Source organism: Poecilia formosa, unplaced genomic scaffold (genome assembly GCF_000485575.1).
Source record: "Poecilia formosa unplaced genomic scaffold, Poecilia_formosa-5.1.2 Scaffold396, whole genome shotgun sequence".
In the NCBI taxonomy this organism is placed as follows: domain Eukaryota; kingdom Metazoa; phylum Chordata; class Actinopteri; order Cyprinodontiformes; family Poeciliidae; genus Poecilia; species Poecilia formosa.
In genome coordinates this window covers 418,957-432,599 of record NW_006800335.1, presented here as the reverse complement: position 1 = coordinate 432,599, position 13,643 = coordinate 418,957, and the positions used below count along the sequence as shown (strand labels likewise).

General features: G+C 37.4%; 1 protein-coding gene across 1 annotated transcript in view; it reads right to left on the bottom strand.

The window, feature by feature from the left end:
• hcn4 (hyperpolarization activated cyclic nucleotide-gated potassium channel 4) overlaps positions 1-11,501 on the bottom strand; it is a 71,771-nt gene extending 60,270 nt beyond the window's left edge. The window contains exons 1-2 of the mRNA XM_007576088.2: positions 11,155-11,501; positions 10,275-10,940 (exon numbers count right to left, since the gene is read on the bottom strand). Coding sequence (XP_007576150.2) covers positions 10,275-10,940; positions 11,155-11,168 — 680 coding nt within the window. The 5' untranslated portion in view covers positions 11,169-11,501. The remainder of the gene's footprint in view (positions 1-10,274; positions 10,941-11,154) is intronic.
• Positions 11,502-13,643: the final 2,142 nt, after the last annotated feature.

Genomic DNA, 13,643 nt, shown 5'->3' with positions numbered 1-13,643 from the left:
CTGGTTCGAAGGGTTAGCTTTGATGTTCAATCACTCGTGTAAAAGATGTCAGTGGTCCTACATTTTCCAAGTTCATACAAGAACTGTCTTAAGATAAATTATTTTCTAAGCTTTTGCAGTGTAATAAGGGTCATCAAACAAAATGTTGAACTTAATTTCTGATACCCTTCAACAAATGTGTTGTGAGGGACAGAATTTCATAAATCCCCGTACTGTAGCAGGATACATTCACTAATGCTTTCACTGAAGACATTTGACTTGTATGACCTGTATGTCTAGGATTGTTGTCCTGGGTCAAATCATGCTCTCCATGCCCGGTATTTGTGGTTGCAGTGTGAGAAAATGTTTGATATTCCAACAGGTATGAATACTTTTTGTGAGGCACTGTATGTGTTGTGAGAATTAGGACTTTTTTATTTTAGGTTTCTCAAGAGTAACAGAACTTTTTTTTTTAAATCATAAATTTAAAGGATAAAGGAAAATTAGGCTGCGTTTCATTTACCTTTAACAAAGTTTTTTTTGTGTGTGTGTGTGTGTTACTTATATAAAGTTAAAAACTTAGATTACATTTTAAAAGCAAATTTATTTTAATGCATTAGCTCCGTAATTTCTACATTATTTTGACTATACTGAACACCACCAAGATTTTAATTATTACACATCAGCTTCATGGCAGCCGCCCATTTTGATTTGAAACCTGCATGGAGAAAAAGAGGACATGATATTGACTATGAAGATAGAGCTGATAAATCAGGAGTGCCACCTCGCCGTAGAGGAGACAGAACGATCTGTCTTTCACCACTGCTTGTCTCATAATGCAGATATTTGTCTGTCTACTAGACACCCAGCATGTGGCACGACCAGGCCAAACATATTGATCCAAGTAAGCTTTTCCTGTAAATCGCAACAGCTACCCACCCACACACACGCTCACACAAACACACATTTTTCTGCACCGTGGTCTTAGGTCATTTTAGAGTGGCGACCCCACATTTCTACAACACTTCACCCTCACTGCATGTTAGTAAACTGCAAAATGTGAAGAGGTCCCCTGCTGTAAATGTCTAATTGCAAACTTGTGTACTTTGAAAATAATACTTGTTAAAAAAACTGGACTAGGGCTTTTAAGGGCTGGATTTAAATTTGTCACTAAGATCTTTGCAGTGTTTTTGTGTTTATGGCATATTAAGTGTTCTTTTAAGCACCTTGGATTGTGTTGTGCATGAATGACATTACAGAAATAAACTTGTCTTTTCTTTTCTAAAAAAATTACAAAAAATACTAGATTTAACCTTTCACCCATTTTACCTGTTTTTCAAAATGTCCCTGCTGCACTTTTACATTTGGTGACAATGACATCTTAGTGCACACAAATGATGTCCTTAACTATCCAAAATATTAATGTTTATACTAAACACACTAAATATGGGTGTGTTAAATTTAGTTTTGATAGCACTGTGTGCAGTGCTGTGGTGCTGATTTTTGTGATTTGAATTTCTGAAACAATTCAAATGAAAAAAAAAAGATATAATCAACCTTTCGTTTTTAGATCTCAACAGGTAAAAAATTGTTTCAAAGCAAAATTGTTTTCAGCAAGCAACAACAAAACTGTAAAACCAAGAGAACATAGATTCTTTCCAAAATGTTGCTAACCAGTTGGACTTGTCATGTCCACAAAGCTTGAAACTTATAAAGACAAACTAGATTAAGATTTAGCTATACAGTTTTGTGTTGCTGCTCAATAAATAAATTAGCAAAAAATGAGAGAACGTGTTGTAATTTGAAAGCTCTCTGAATATCAGGTTGACATTCCTGGTATTTAATAGTTCCACCAACAAACAAGAGATCATTCTTATGCTTAGCTGAAATCCTTCTTGTAGCAAAGATGCACTGCAAGAGAAGCCAGAATGTTTCAAAAGAGCATCAGTCAACTCAAAAACTCCAATATCTGTGAGAGTGGTTTACTTTCACCACTCATTCAGGGACACATATGTCTGCAGATCAAGAGCATTATCATATTTCAACTAAAAATAAAAAATTGTTCTGCATTTTATATATAAAATTTATATATTTTATATATAAATTTATTGATTTATATATAAATATATTTCAAGACCAAGCACTCTTACACAAAGACGCCAGAATTACTAACCCACACATAGTACTTCTGGCAAAGTCAACTAATTGCCTCCGACTTTAACCACATAATCTGCTAGTGGTGTTGACTTTGCAACATGGAGTGGGTTAGATTAAATTTAAAAGCTTCTTAATATTACCACTCTCTTGTTGTGTCTGAACCCTGGAGCAGCAAATTGGTGCCAGATTCACATCTCGGCAAACAGGAAAAAGAACAATCCAATTTCAGAAGGACAGAGGGTGTGAGAATCCACCTGAGACACGGGCAGGTCTGCGAAAGGTCAGCTCGTATGTACTGGATACAGCAAAATGTCTGGGCGCAAAAATAACTAGTGGAAGACTTTAGAATATATGCAGAGGTTGATTGTAGGTTGCAATATGTTCAAGCACAAAATATGTGTTTTATATGGAAAATTTTAAAGTTGAATCTCTGATTATAATTTTTTTTTTATCCAACTAAAGTACAAATTATAGTTGAAGATAAATAATTGCTTAAACTTGCACACATTTGATTTGACTTTATATATATATTTTTTTATTAATCCGGGAAAATCTTATTGAGACAAATTTTAAAACAGACTATACTTTGTACAATTCATATAACCAATTAACTGAAAAATGCAATTTTAACAGTAATACAGCTAAACTTGTCTAAATAGACCACCTTCAAAATGCTATTGCAATTTGATCCAAATTCTACTGAAAATATAATGCCTTTTGGTGTAAAGTTATCTGTCTAAGGAAGTCCAGTCAATTACATAAATCAAGTCAATTTCTCCAAGTCAATTCCTGCAATTCATTTTTCCAATAAACCAGATTTCTGCAGCTCCACAATTCTCTTCCTGATATCTTGGCTGATCTTTTGACTTTCCCATCGTGCCAACAAGGAAGCAGTGCGTTGAATCTGTAGCCTCAAAATACATCCACAGGTGTGGATCCAATCACTTAATCTATCAGAAGTTTCCAAAGTCATGACATCAACATCCAGGCTTTCCTTCTTTGTTTAAAGGCAGTAATAGTTATCATTCTGTATGCAAACTTCTGAATTTGAAGACATGACCTAAAACAAGAGAAGTTTGCTCAAATTTAATGTCAGATAGGGAGGAAAAAAGATCTATGTCTGTTAATTCAGACATACATCTGAAAAAACAGATGTATGTCTGAATTAGGTATTTTTCAAATTAAGTCTACAATTATATCCACATTTTATAGATTGAAAAACATTGTTTCCCTTCAATTCTCTGCTCTCTGCCTGTCTGACTTGTAATAAAATTGACTGTTTACCCCTGGTCAGTGGGACAATAGCAGATTATGAAAGGGATAAACAATTAATAATGATACAAAATGATATTCAAAAAGCAAAAATTCCAGATTTGGTTTTGGCAGATTAGTGTGGCATGTCTACCTAGACAGATTATAAATCGATGTTTTAAGGCGAAGCATTGTGAGGAAGGAAAGACATGCAACATTACATTTGTCAGGTGACCAGAATCAATCAATCAAATGTGAAATGGGTGGCGTGTTGCATTTAACAGAAAATGTTTTAGGAAGGACTTTCTACTTTCAAACCCATATCAGGTCTAATCAATCAAATTATTCACACCTTCAGATTACCATCAGTTTGTCAAGGTTAAAAGTAGTTTCTGCTCAATATAAGAAACACTAGGAAATGACACACTGCCTGGGGCAAGTAAAGCACCTGAAATGAAAAAAAGAAAAGGGATCCTAATCTTATGTGCTGATGTTACTCTGTCACGTAAGTGTGCCTGGTAGCGTTCATCCTTCCATCCTTTAACAGGCAACCTTCCACCCTTTGGCCATGTACATCCTCCCTGGGCTCCCTCCATTAAATAAATTGTGCTGTAATAATCTCTTGGCTCCTAATATCAGTAGATGAGCACAGCAGCCTATTTTGATTACCCCACTTTCAGGCCTAGCCAGAACCATCTGTAATCCCCATGTTTTGCCCTCGCTACATTAAAGAAGGAATTATTTTATGGAGACGGAAAAGGAAAGGGTGCTATTCATCCTACGCAGCTCAAAACTGCCTTTTTTTTCCTTCCCATGAAGATTAACATTGCATGGCAAGAACATATGGTTCATGTTTTCACTTTGCTCTCTAAACTTTTAAAGGACCTCATGCTGACCTTTGCTTACTTCACCCTCAATCCTGCCACTACCAGAAAAAGGAAATGGGATCATTATTGTTGCAACAGAGCATGTTGCTCCGTCAATGAAAAGCTTTTTCCTCCTGTGAACCAAACAAATCAATACCAAGCTACACTCTCAAATCAACTGTAATCAACCTGGCTGAACAAGAGGATGCTGATCTCATTTGTACATAAGAATAGTACACACACACACACACCCCCACACACACACACACACACACACAATGGATATTCTCGTACCATAAGTAATCATCACTGTCTGGCGTGGATGGTGGATGAACGTATAGCAAAAAGATATTCTTAAAGGAGATAGTAGCAATTCCCCCAATGTCTCAGAGAACACACAGACTGTCTTGAAAATGAAATAACTCTATCAGAATATAATATGGGAATTAATACAAACAATCCCCCAGAGGTAAATTATTCTTTTTTGTTTAATCTTTAGTGCCCTAAAAGTAAAGATGAGAAACTGGTTCATATAACCGCATGATTTTAATCAATTATCAGTAACCAGACATTCAGAAACTAAAAGTCTTTCTTCAGCTAAACCAACAAATCATACAAAAGTGCTACCATGCTGCACAGACAGAACAGAGTAGAAGTTGTGACTGAGCTTCCAGTCACAACTGAGAGGCATTGTCTTTGCAAGACCAAAGACAAAACTTCTCTCCCAGGTCTGCAAGAAGAAAAATTACATCATTCTGTTTTGCAGACTTGATTTGGGAGTTTTTGCGGCTTGTTCTCGTCACATCCTCAGAGTAGAATTTTCTTGTTGTGTCATGTCCAACAGATATTTTGTGATTGATAAGAAATTTGAGGTGTGCATGGTTACCACACTGACAAATGCTGCACTGCTAGGTACATACGAGGACTTCCCAGGAGTTATAAAATGCCCTGGCCAGAAGGAACGCTGTCATTTTTGCCACCTCAAGTAAAAGAATACACTTCTCTTTTCTAGTGGAGTATGTGCAGCCCTTTAGAGCTAAGCCCAAAGATATTCTGAGTATCCGTGAGATGTTTAAAAATGAAGACAGACGATGCACAAAAGCTGTAAAAAGCTCCTAGAAAGGAAAATGTATTTTCTAAAGAGACATGGCAGCTGTTCCTTGGGCTGCTACTTTTAAGTAGGCTGTGAGACTTTAGCAGCTAACAGGAAGCTAAACGTATTACAGTAAAGTTGCTTTGTTCCATCCGTTTGAAGAGTCCAAACCTGTCGTTGAACATGCAGGATTAGGTCTTTTTGAAAATCGCACACTTAAGGTATGGGGTACTCAACAGAGAACACGTCTTTAGATGTGTAAAATGTGTAATATAAGATGCTCAAGACAGTTTAAAAGGTCAACTCTGCTATAATGTCTGTTTAAAAACAATAATGAAACTGAGTGTAATTGCAAATCTGTGTAACAAATGAAAGGCTGAATCAAAAGAAGGTTCTAAAAGGTCTCCTTGTCATTATAATAAATGAATGAATGACTAAAGGATCTAACACACTGATTTTTTTCTCAAATAGAGTTTTAGGCTGTCATTTATACACAAATGATGTTGAAGAAAAAAAACAATCTAAAATATGATATTGAAGAAAAAATCTTGTGATACAGCAGGATTATATTTTAGGGTTTACAAAAATAAAAGTTGGTGTTTTCTGTGATGCAGAGAAAAGGTTCTCCACTTTGGGATGGTTTTGAGAAATATTTTAGCTTACAATAAATAATTTTACTATTAAGCAGTTTATTTTTTTTTTCATTCATATAACAGGAAAAATTATTTGGTTGTTATTTATGACAACCAAGGACAAATCATAACCCAGCTATAATTTGAATAAGAATGATGAGGTTAACTTTTTAAACTGGTAATCTGTCTCACTTAAATATTTCTGTTTTAGCTTAATATATTCTTAAAACCAGAATTAAAACTGTATTTCTTGGAGAAATAGTAAATGGATGGAAGGATTGCTTTGACTGCTATGATAAGATTGAACTGACTGACAGACAGTTGAGCCCCACACCCAATTCTGTGAGTAGCAGCGTTAAGTTTGATCAAGCCGTTACTGTGGGGGGAAAAAAAGTTCTAATGTGCAAAATCTTCACTTCAATCTCCCTTGGGAAATTCAGAGGAGTTTCTAACAGATGTGTCCTCTGGGCTATGTATCACAAGATAATTAAAAGGCTCTTCACGATAAGACGGCTGCATCCTAATATTAGGCCTCATCGTTTGTCTAGAAACTCTACACAAAGCGGCTGCTCTGTCATAATCCTATCAAAAGACTCTGTGCAAACAGGTAGGAAAATAACAATCACTTCCTTTTTATCATGAAGATGAGGAGCCGGTACTGGGTGGAAGAATCAAACACTAAAATGATGACAGTAGCTGTGATAGTATTAGTTTTTCTCACACTTTTAATGTACTTTTTCATGATAATGGAGATTATTACGATTATAATTGCTATTATTGTTTATCAGTAGTGGTAGGCACAATACACCTGTCTTCTTGTCTATATTGAGTCCCTCCATTTCTACTGCTTATTGTGGATGCACGCATTCAAAAACCACTGAAACAGTAGACTGCATAAGTCTAGAACCTGAATTACGCCTGCATTTGTGAGAAAAGTTAAATGTGAAGGTACCAAATGCACTCGATTGAAGTATTTGTCATGTGGCCCATTCAGCCAGTTTTTTTGTTCCTGTTTTAATTTTACTGGTTGTTGTAAAAGCGATTCTCCACTTAACTGACCACATCTGCTCACAATAAGAAGTTTGTTAGTATCCTGAAGCAGGCGGTTCTGCTCTGAGACTGGAATTGAGGCTGTAGATTGGATTATGATGCCATTTTTAATCTGCTTTTTTCCCCCCTTGGAAGATTTGATGCCCCTCCCCTGCTTCTTAGTGTTACACAAAACTTGACAAGAGGAGATTTCGCTTAACTCCACCGCACTGATGACTCTGTGATTCTTTCTGACACTCTAATTTGAGCTTATGGAGCCCAAACTTTAAGTAAAACTTTCTCCTCTGATTCGCTTGTAGGAACTGTAATTGCAGTTACCCTTTGGCTCTTTCTCTGATAGAGTGGGATGAATGTGTCCAAGGAATGCTTCTTTTTAAAGTATGAAATATGGCATCAAACAAGATAGTCATGTTGTTTAATTTATTTAAATAATGAGCAAACGAGTACTTTTTGTCATTTTTATAATTCACTAAGCCAGTTCCTACTATATATACTGACCAACACATCTTTAATTGTACAACAGTATCCACTCCAAACAGAGAAAAGAAACTTTTTCTTTTTTTAAAAAAAAAGTTTTTTCTCTGCAGAACATATTCAAAGAAATCTACGCTCTCATCTGTTTTTCGAAATGTGGCGTTAAACAGGGTCTTCTTTTAGACGTGTTGCTCCAGGACACTTCAAATCCAAAAGTCTGCGCCAAATTTCTGACCTTTCGGTATCAGGACAGTCTCCCCGAGCCCCAAATCACCCTTCTTCATGACATTTAGCACAGTGAGAAAAGGAGCAGATGGGGACAGAGGAGACATAACCAGCTGGGGGAAGAACAGGGAAATGGGCTTTGTTGCAGTACTATGCACAAACTTTGTTATGTTTCCAAATTAATGTTAATCTCAAATATGCCTATAGCTCGGTTATCAGAGACAAACTGAAAAAGCACAATATGGACAGATAATTGATGTGAAACTGAACTGGAATCATTCAAGAATATCAAATTCATAACCCAGGTTAAGATACACTGAAATGTGGACAATCTGGACAATGCCTCTCTATTATCACCACAGTGTCCTGCAAATGTATCCATGTAACTTACACCTTTCTAGATTATGTCATGCATCAACTACAAAATTTTGTGTTTTCCCTTGATTTTGTGAAACAGACCAGAACCAATTAAGTTAAAAGTGAATAGCAAATGGCTTTCAATTAAAAAGGAAATCTAAGAAAAATCTGAAAACAATGGTTTGCATTTAGATTCAGCTTCCCTAAGTCAGTCCTTTGCAGAATTTTGGCAGCAACTGCAAAAGCGAATTTTTAGGGGTGTAAAATTTTTCCCAATTCTTATTTATAAAGTAACTCAAGCTCTTCCTGACTCTTTCTGACTTGCCAAGGAGTCTCAACAGGGTTTAGGTTCACATATTAAATCACATCTACAAGTTGTCCTTTCTAGAATCTCCAACGCAAAACCTGGATCTCTGCTACTCCACCAGAGTAACCATAGGTGTTGTGGCTGCATTTCTGATCGATGCCCCTCTTATTGAGACTGTCCATTAAAACCCAAGTCCATGTCTTGGTAGGCTTGTAGTTGTGCCCCACTATTTCCATTTTTGGAGAAGACAGTGAACTCCAGGAACCCATGCATTGTCTAAATGAGCTTGTTCATGGAGAGTTGTGAGGAAGGGCGGTGGGACTTTGTTGATGCAAGGCAGCAGAGAAACTTGAGAGTGAACTCTTTTTTTTACTAATTAAAAAAAGAAGGGAAGTAGCAGAGTAAAAGAGAGCTAAAATTGCAAGCCACACTTTTCAGTTATTTGAAAAAAGTCTGAAAACAATCTTGTCTTGTCACATTCTTCTCTTCCTCTTTATCAATTGTAATGATTTATACTTTTCTCCATGAAATGACTCACACTTTTGTACCATAAGTAAAGAAAAAGTGCAGGGGGCGTGAATACTTTTTTAAGGCATTGTACAGACTGGCCACAGAGGAAAATCCCCAACTCAACTTTTCAGGCCCAGGTCACTAAGCAGTGACTAACATGTCAAAGCAGAAACACCTACAGAGGTCAGATAAATGTAACTACTTTCTGCTCTCAGAACAAGGCTATCTTTCTTACGGACAAACTCTCCAGGCCTATTATCCACTCACCTTCATTTTAGTGAGATCAGTTTTTTAATAAGGTAGAAAACATACATTTGATTTGCATTACAGCTCATTATCATTACCATCATTGCTAATTAATCAGATGATCCTGTCAAATTAGACATCAGTGTCATGAAAAGGGACATTTAGATTTAGATCCTGTAACAGCATCTCTATAATATGTTTCATTTTAATACATTAAACACCGAGGGTGACGCAGTCTGTAAGGCAGTACAACTATAGTTATCTGTCTGTTAATCAAATAAATAACTGCAAGACTCAATCCATTCCAGGGGTCATTGTTTACATTACTAGCTTTTACATACAGTAAATGTGTTTAACTAAAAATCTGCTGCAGATCAATTGGAACATTTTTGTATATGCATTGGTATGTTGTAAGTTCAAAGTAAAATCCAAAAAGCAAGAATTTGTAGCAAGTCCTATAATCATCTTACAGGAAAGAACAACAAAGATAAGGCCAATAACAAACCCAAGGACACTAAACAAAAGAGCACAAAACCTGCAGAGCTTTTCTCTGACCTCCTCTGTTCAGGTTTGCTGCACAATTTGTTACTGCAGAGGAAATTGCTGTTTAATGCTGGTAAATAAATTCAAATGAAATGTAGAAACATAATGAAAAATAATGAGAAAACACAATGTTGAGACTTAAATGGAGTAAAGGCCTAAAATTTTGACTGTCATATTTGGTAAATGATTTAAATGATCTACATATATTTACCACACATGTCAAATAGATGCAAATAGATGGACTCGTTTTTCTTATTATTTGTGTATACACCAACTACAATAAAGAGATGCTTTGTTGATGATCTTATACGTTAAGAATGTTGCTAAAGTCAGCTCACTAATTATTAGATGGGTTATTTGTAATTATCTATGAGACAACTTTGAACATGTTTGTTTTTCAGAATGAACATACAGTGCCACCCAGAATTTAAGAATGAACCGCGCTCCACCTAGACCCCACAGTATCCTGAAGAAGAATTAAAAAGAAAAGAAAATAAACATCTGGGCCTGCGCAAAGCATCGACGTTACACCGTGGAGCCTCATTTCTAACATTAGAAGACCAAAAGAGGTGTCTGAAATTTACCTGAAGTCGCTGTATGGGTGAATTATCCAAAATCCGGCCGATTTGACTCGCTCTTGTTCTCGTTCGACCGCTTTCTCACTTCCAAACATCCTCAGGGAGAACTTGTTGACCCCCGGTTGAAGCATCGCTCCCAGCTGCCTGTGTATGAACCCGGCTTGATATAATCCAGCGTCGTCCGGTAGAATTTGATCAATGCCATCCAACTTTATAAAACCCGCCTGCTGGTCTGGAGGGTCGGTTTGGGCGCCACCGCTGGCACCCTGCGCTCCTTCATCCGGCTGCTCGTCGCCGATCGCCCCAGGGGGGCTCTCCTCGCTCGGGGTGACATCCCCCTCGGTGATGAGGCGTCTCGCCTCGGCCGAGTCTGAGTCGTGTACATGCCGACTGGTGATGGACGAGAGGCTGCCTCGAAATCTCCGGCAGTCCCCATTTGAGCTAGTCTTCAGTGGTCTCCCCATGTCCGTCTCCATGATCACAGACTCCCCACTTTTGGTCTCACCGATGCCTTTGCAGCTTACCCCAGAGGTCGGCGACGGCAGAGGCTTCATCCTTATACTCTTCCTCCGGGTGTCCTTGTCTGCGTCTTCCCCTTCGCCCATTATGGATGCCTTCTGTCCAATGTGCTGTGGCAAACTGTAGAGCCTTTTACGCATGGATGAGTGCAACCTGTCCATTATGACATTGAGACACAGGGGAGGAAATTAAATAAATCCAGGGTGTATTGTAACGAACACATCCAGCATCCCCGCGCCCCGCATCTGTTTGTGAGAGCGATTAGACTGGAGCTAATCGGAGTCCCTGAAATCCCGCTACACATGACAAGAAACGCCGTGACTCCACTGAAACAGACGAGAGACACTCATTCTGATCATTAGACTACCTGACTGCTCGCATATGTCCTCACGCACAGCCTGGGCGGTCCGCTTGGCCACTGCGTCCTCAATGTGCATCTTTGTGGCGCTCCGACATTGTGCGCAAAAGTGGAAAAAACTGCCTGAAAGTCACCTTAGCGTGACATGTGAAAGATGTGCGGGCGGACGTTGGGATGGAGACCTGGGAAAGGTCATGCACGTCGAAGGATGCTCTCCTAACCAGAATCCCCCCGCCAAGCTGCCGCTAGAACAACGCAACAAAATCACGCAAACATACAGTAGAGCGTTCCAAGGAGCGCTGACATCACTGATCTATAGTCAAGTTGCGTTTTGGTGAATTGTGAATATTCATGCTGCTGATCTATTGGGTTGCCATAGGAGCGAGAACTGCAAATAAGCTCAACCCACCTTGTTTAAAGGGGAAACGCTCTCCCCATTCTTAAAACGCAACCCTGTTAAGTTGAGCCTACAGGTAGCCAGGCGAGCCCTTTGTTACAGCCTTCCATGGGCTTCACTGTGAGAGCCAAACCGTTTTCTTTTAATCTATTTTTTTTCCGCTCTAATCTGCTGCGTGAAATTTCTTTTGAAGTTAAAATGATCTGCGATGATTTGGATGCAGGCTCTCTACAAATCCATACACTCTAAAAAAGGTTCAGAGGGTTACTGGGTAAAGCTTAAAATAACAACATGAAAATGAAAATGTATTTACATGGAAACAAGTCAAGCATCTTATGAAATAAGCATAATAATTTACAGCACTGAAGCCTATCAATATATAGCACATAAACAAATCTTTCATTGGTTGTCTGAGAAGAAAATCTATTTTATTGCTGAGGCAAATCTCATAAAACAGTGGCATCATAATGGATTCACAGCCTGCTTTTTCCACATTACCTTACCCTACAGTTTTGTATTAAAAAACTGATTTGATTTTTTTTTAAAGCTACTCAAAATAGTCATGTTAAATAAATTAGAACATGTCTTTTTCTGAAAAGTATCTTTTGAAAATAACTCCTAGCAAGGTGTTAAATATATTATTCGTTGAGCCTACGGTTGTGTTTTTAATGGTCTCATATATTCAAATTTTATGTGTCATGTTTTCAATAACTAAGTAGAAATTCATCATAATTAACAGAAATAAAGGCTTTTAAACATCCATCTGTGCGCAATCAATCTATATGATGTTTCACTTACTGAAAAAGCTTCTGAAATAAAAAAGGACTTTTCAGTAATATTCAAATTTATTGAATGGGTCTGTCATTGTTACAAAGTAAGAATGTTTTCAAGAACTTTTGTCCATGTGTAAAAAAACATTTCAAAAGTATGGAAGCATCCACACTCGCTAACTCTGGTCACAGATCATCCTTGAGATGTTTAGTTAGACTTGTGACCACCTCAAATCTAAAAATATTCAGCAGTGAATATGTGTCTCAATGCTATTGGTCATTCATTTCAGTCTAAACTCATATAGAGATTTTATTGTTAAATAAACATTTTCACAGCAGCACTAAACAAATAAACTCAGTAGAAGCCTAATACTAATTAAGAGATTATTTATGTCCACCACTGAACACCATCTGAGACTATCCTTGAACAGCAGTGTGTTTTCATTTTTATGAATGAAACACTGAGAAGTGTACTATGCAAATGCATTCTGTCCCCTGAGTTAGTTGTTTATATAATCAGTTTTTACTGTAATTACAGCTGGAAATCTTTTGTGGTTTGGCTTTACCAGCTGTATACATGTACACTCTGATATTCTTGCCTTAATTTTTCTTTGCAAATAATTAAAACTTATTCACCTTAGATAAGGATATAGTTTTGTCTAACCTATTCCAACAATAAATATGCTTTGAACTAAGCCATTCTAGCTGTAGTTGTATGTTTAGTCATTTTCTGAAGGTGAACCTTTTGATACTGCTCCAGTATTATGCTGTTTCTAGTCTCAAACACATTTTCCTTCAGGTTTGCCTTTATACAGCTGTGTCTTTCCATTGGTTCTGACAAAGTTTCTTCTCCCCAATGAAAAAAGCTACCCTGCAGCACGATGCCAACACTATCGGCTTCATAGCAGAGAACGTATGTGGTCCACTATGAATATTTAGTCAGTTCAGTTGAAAACTGCTTGCTTTCTCTTGTCTTTAAAATCCAAATAAAATGCAGTGTAGTTTTGATGTAACACAATGAAACAAAAAGTTCAATGGGTATGCAACAACAGTTTTTGCAAGCCAGTATTTATGGTTACTTTGTGAATTACAGGTGGGAGGAAATCCCATCTAATTATTGGGAGGGACAATAAACAGGGGGATTCCTTGGGTGGGGTGCGGAGTTGTCATAGTTGCAGTGAAATGTAACATAAAATGAGGTTTGAACATTTTTTAGTGAGTTAAAGCTGCAGGACCAAAATGACTAAATGGCAATGGAAACCAAATGTGTGTTTTTCTCAAGAAACAAACCTTTACAAAAACTTAAGGCTTTAAATAAAAAGTTTTAATGA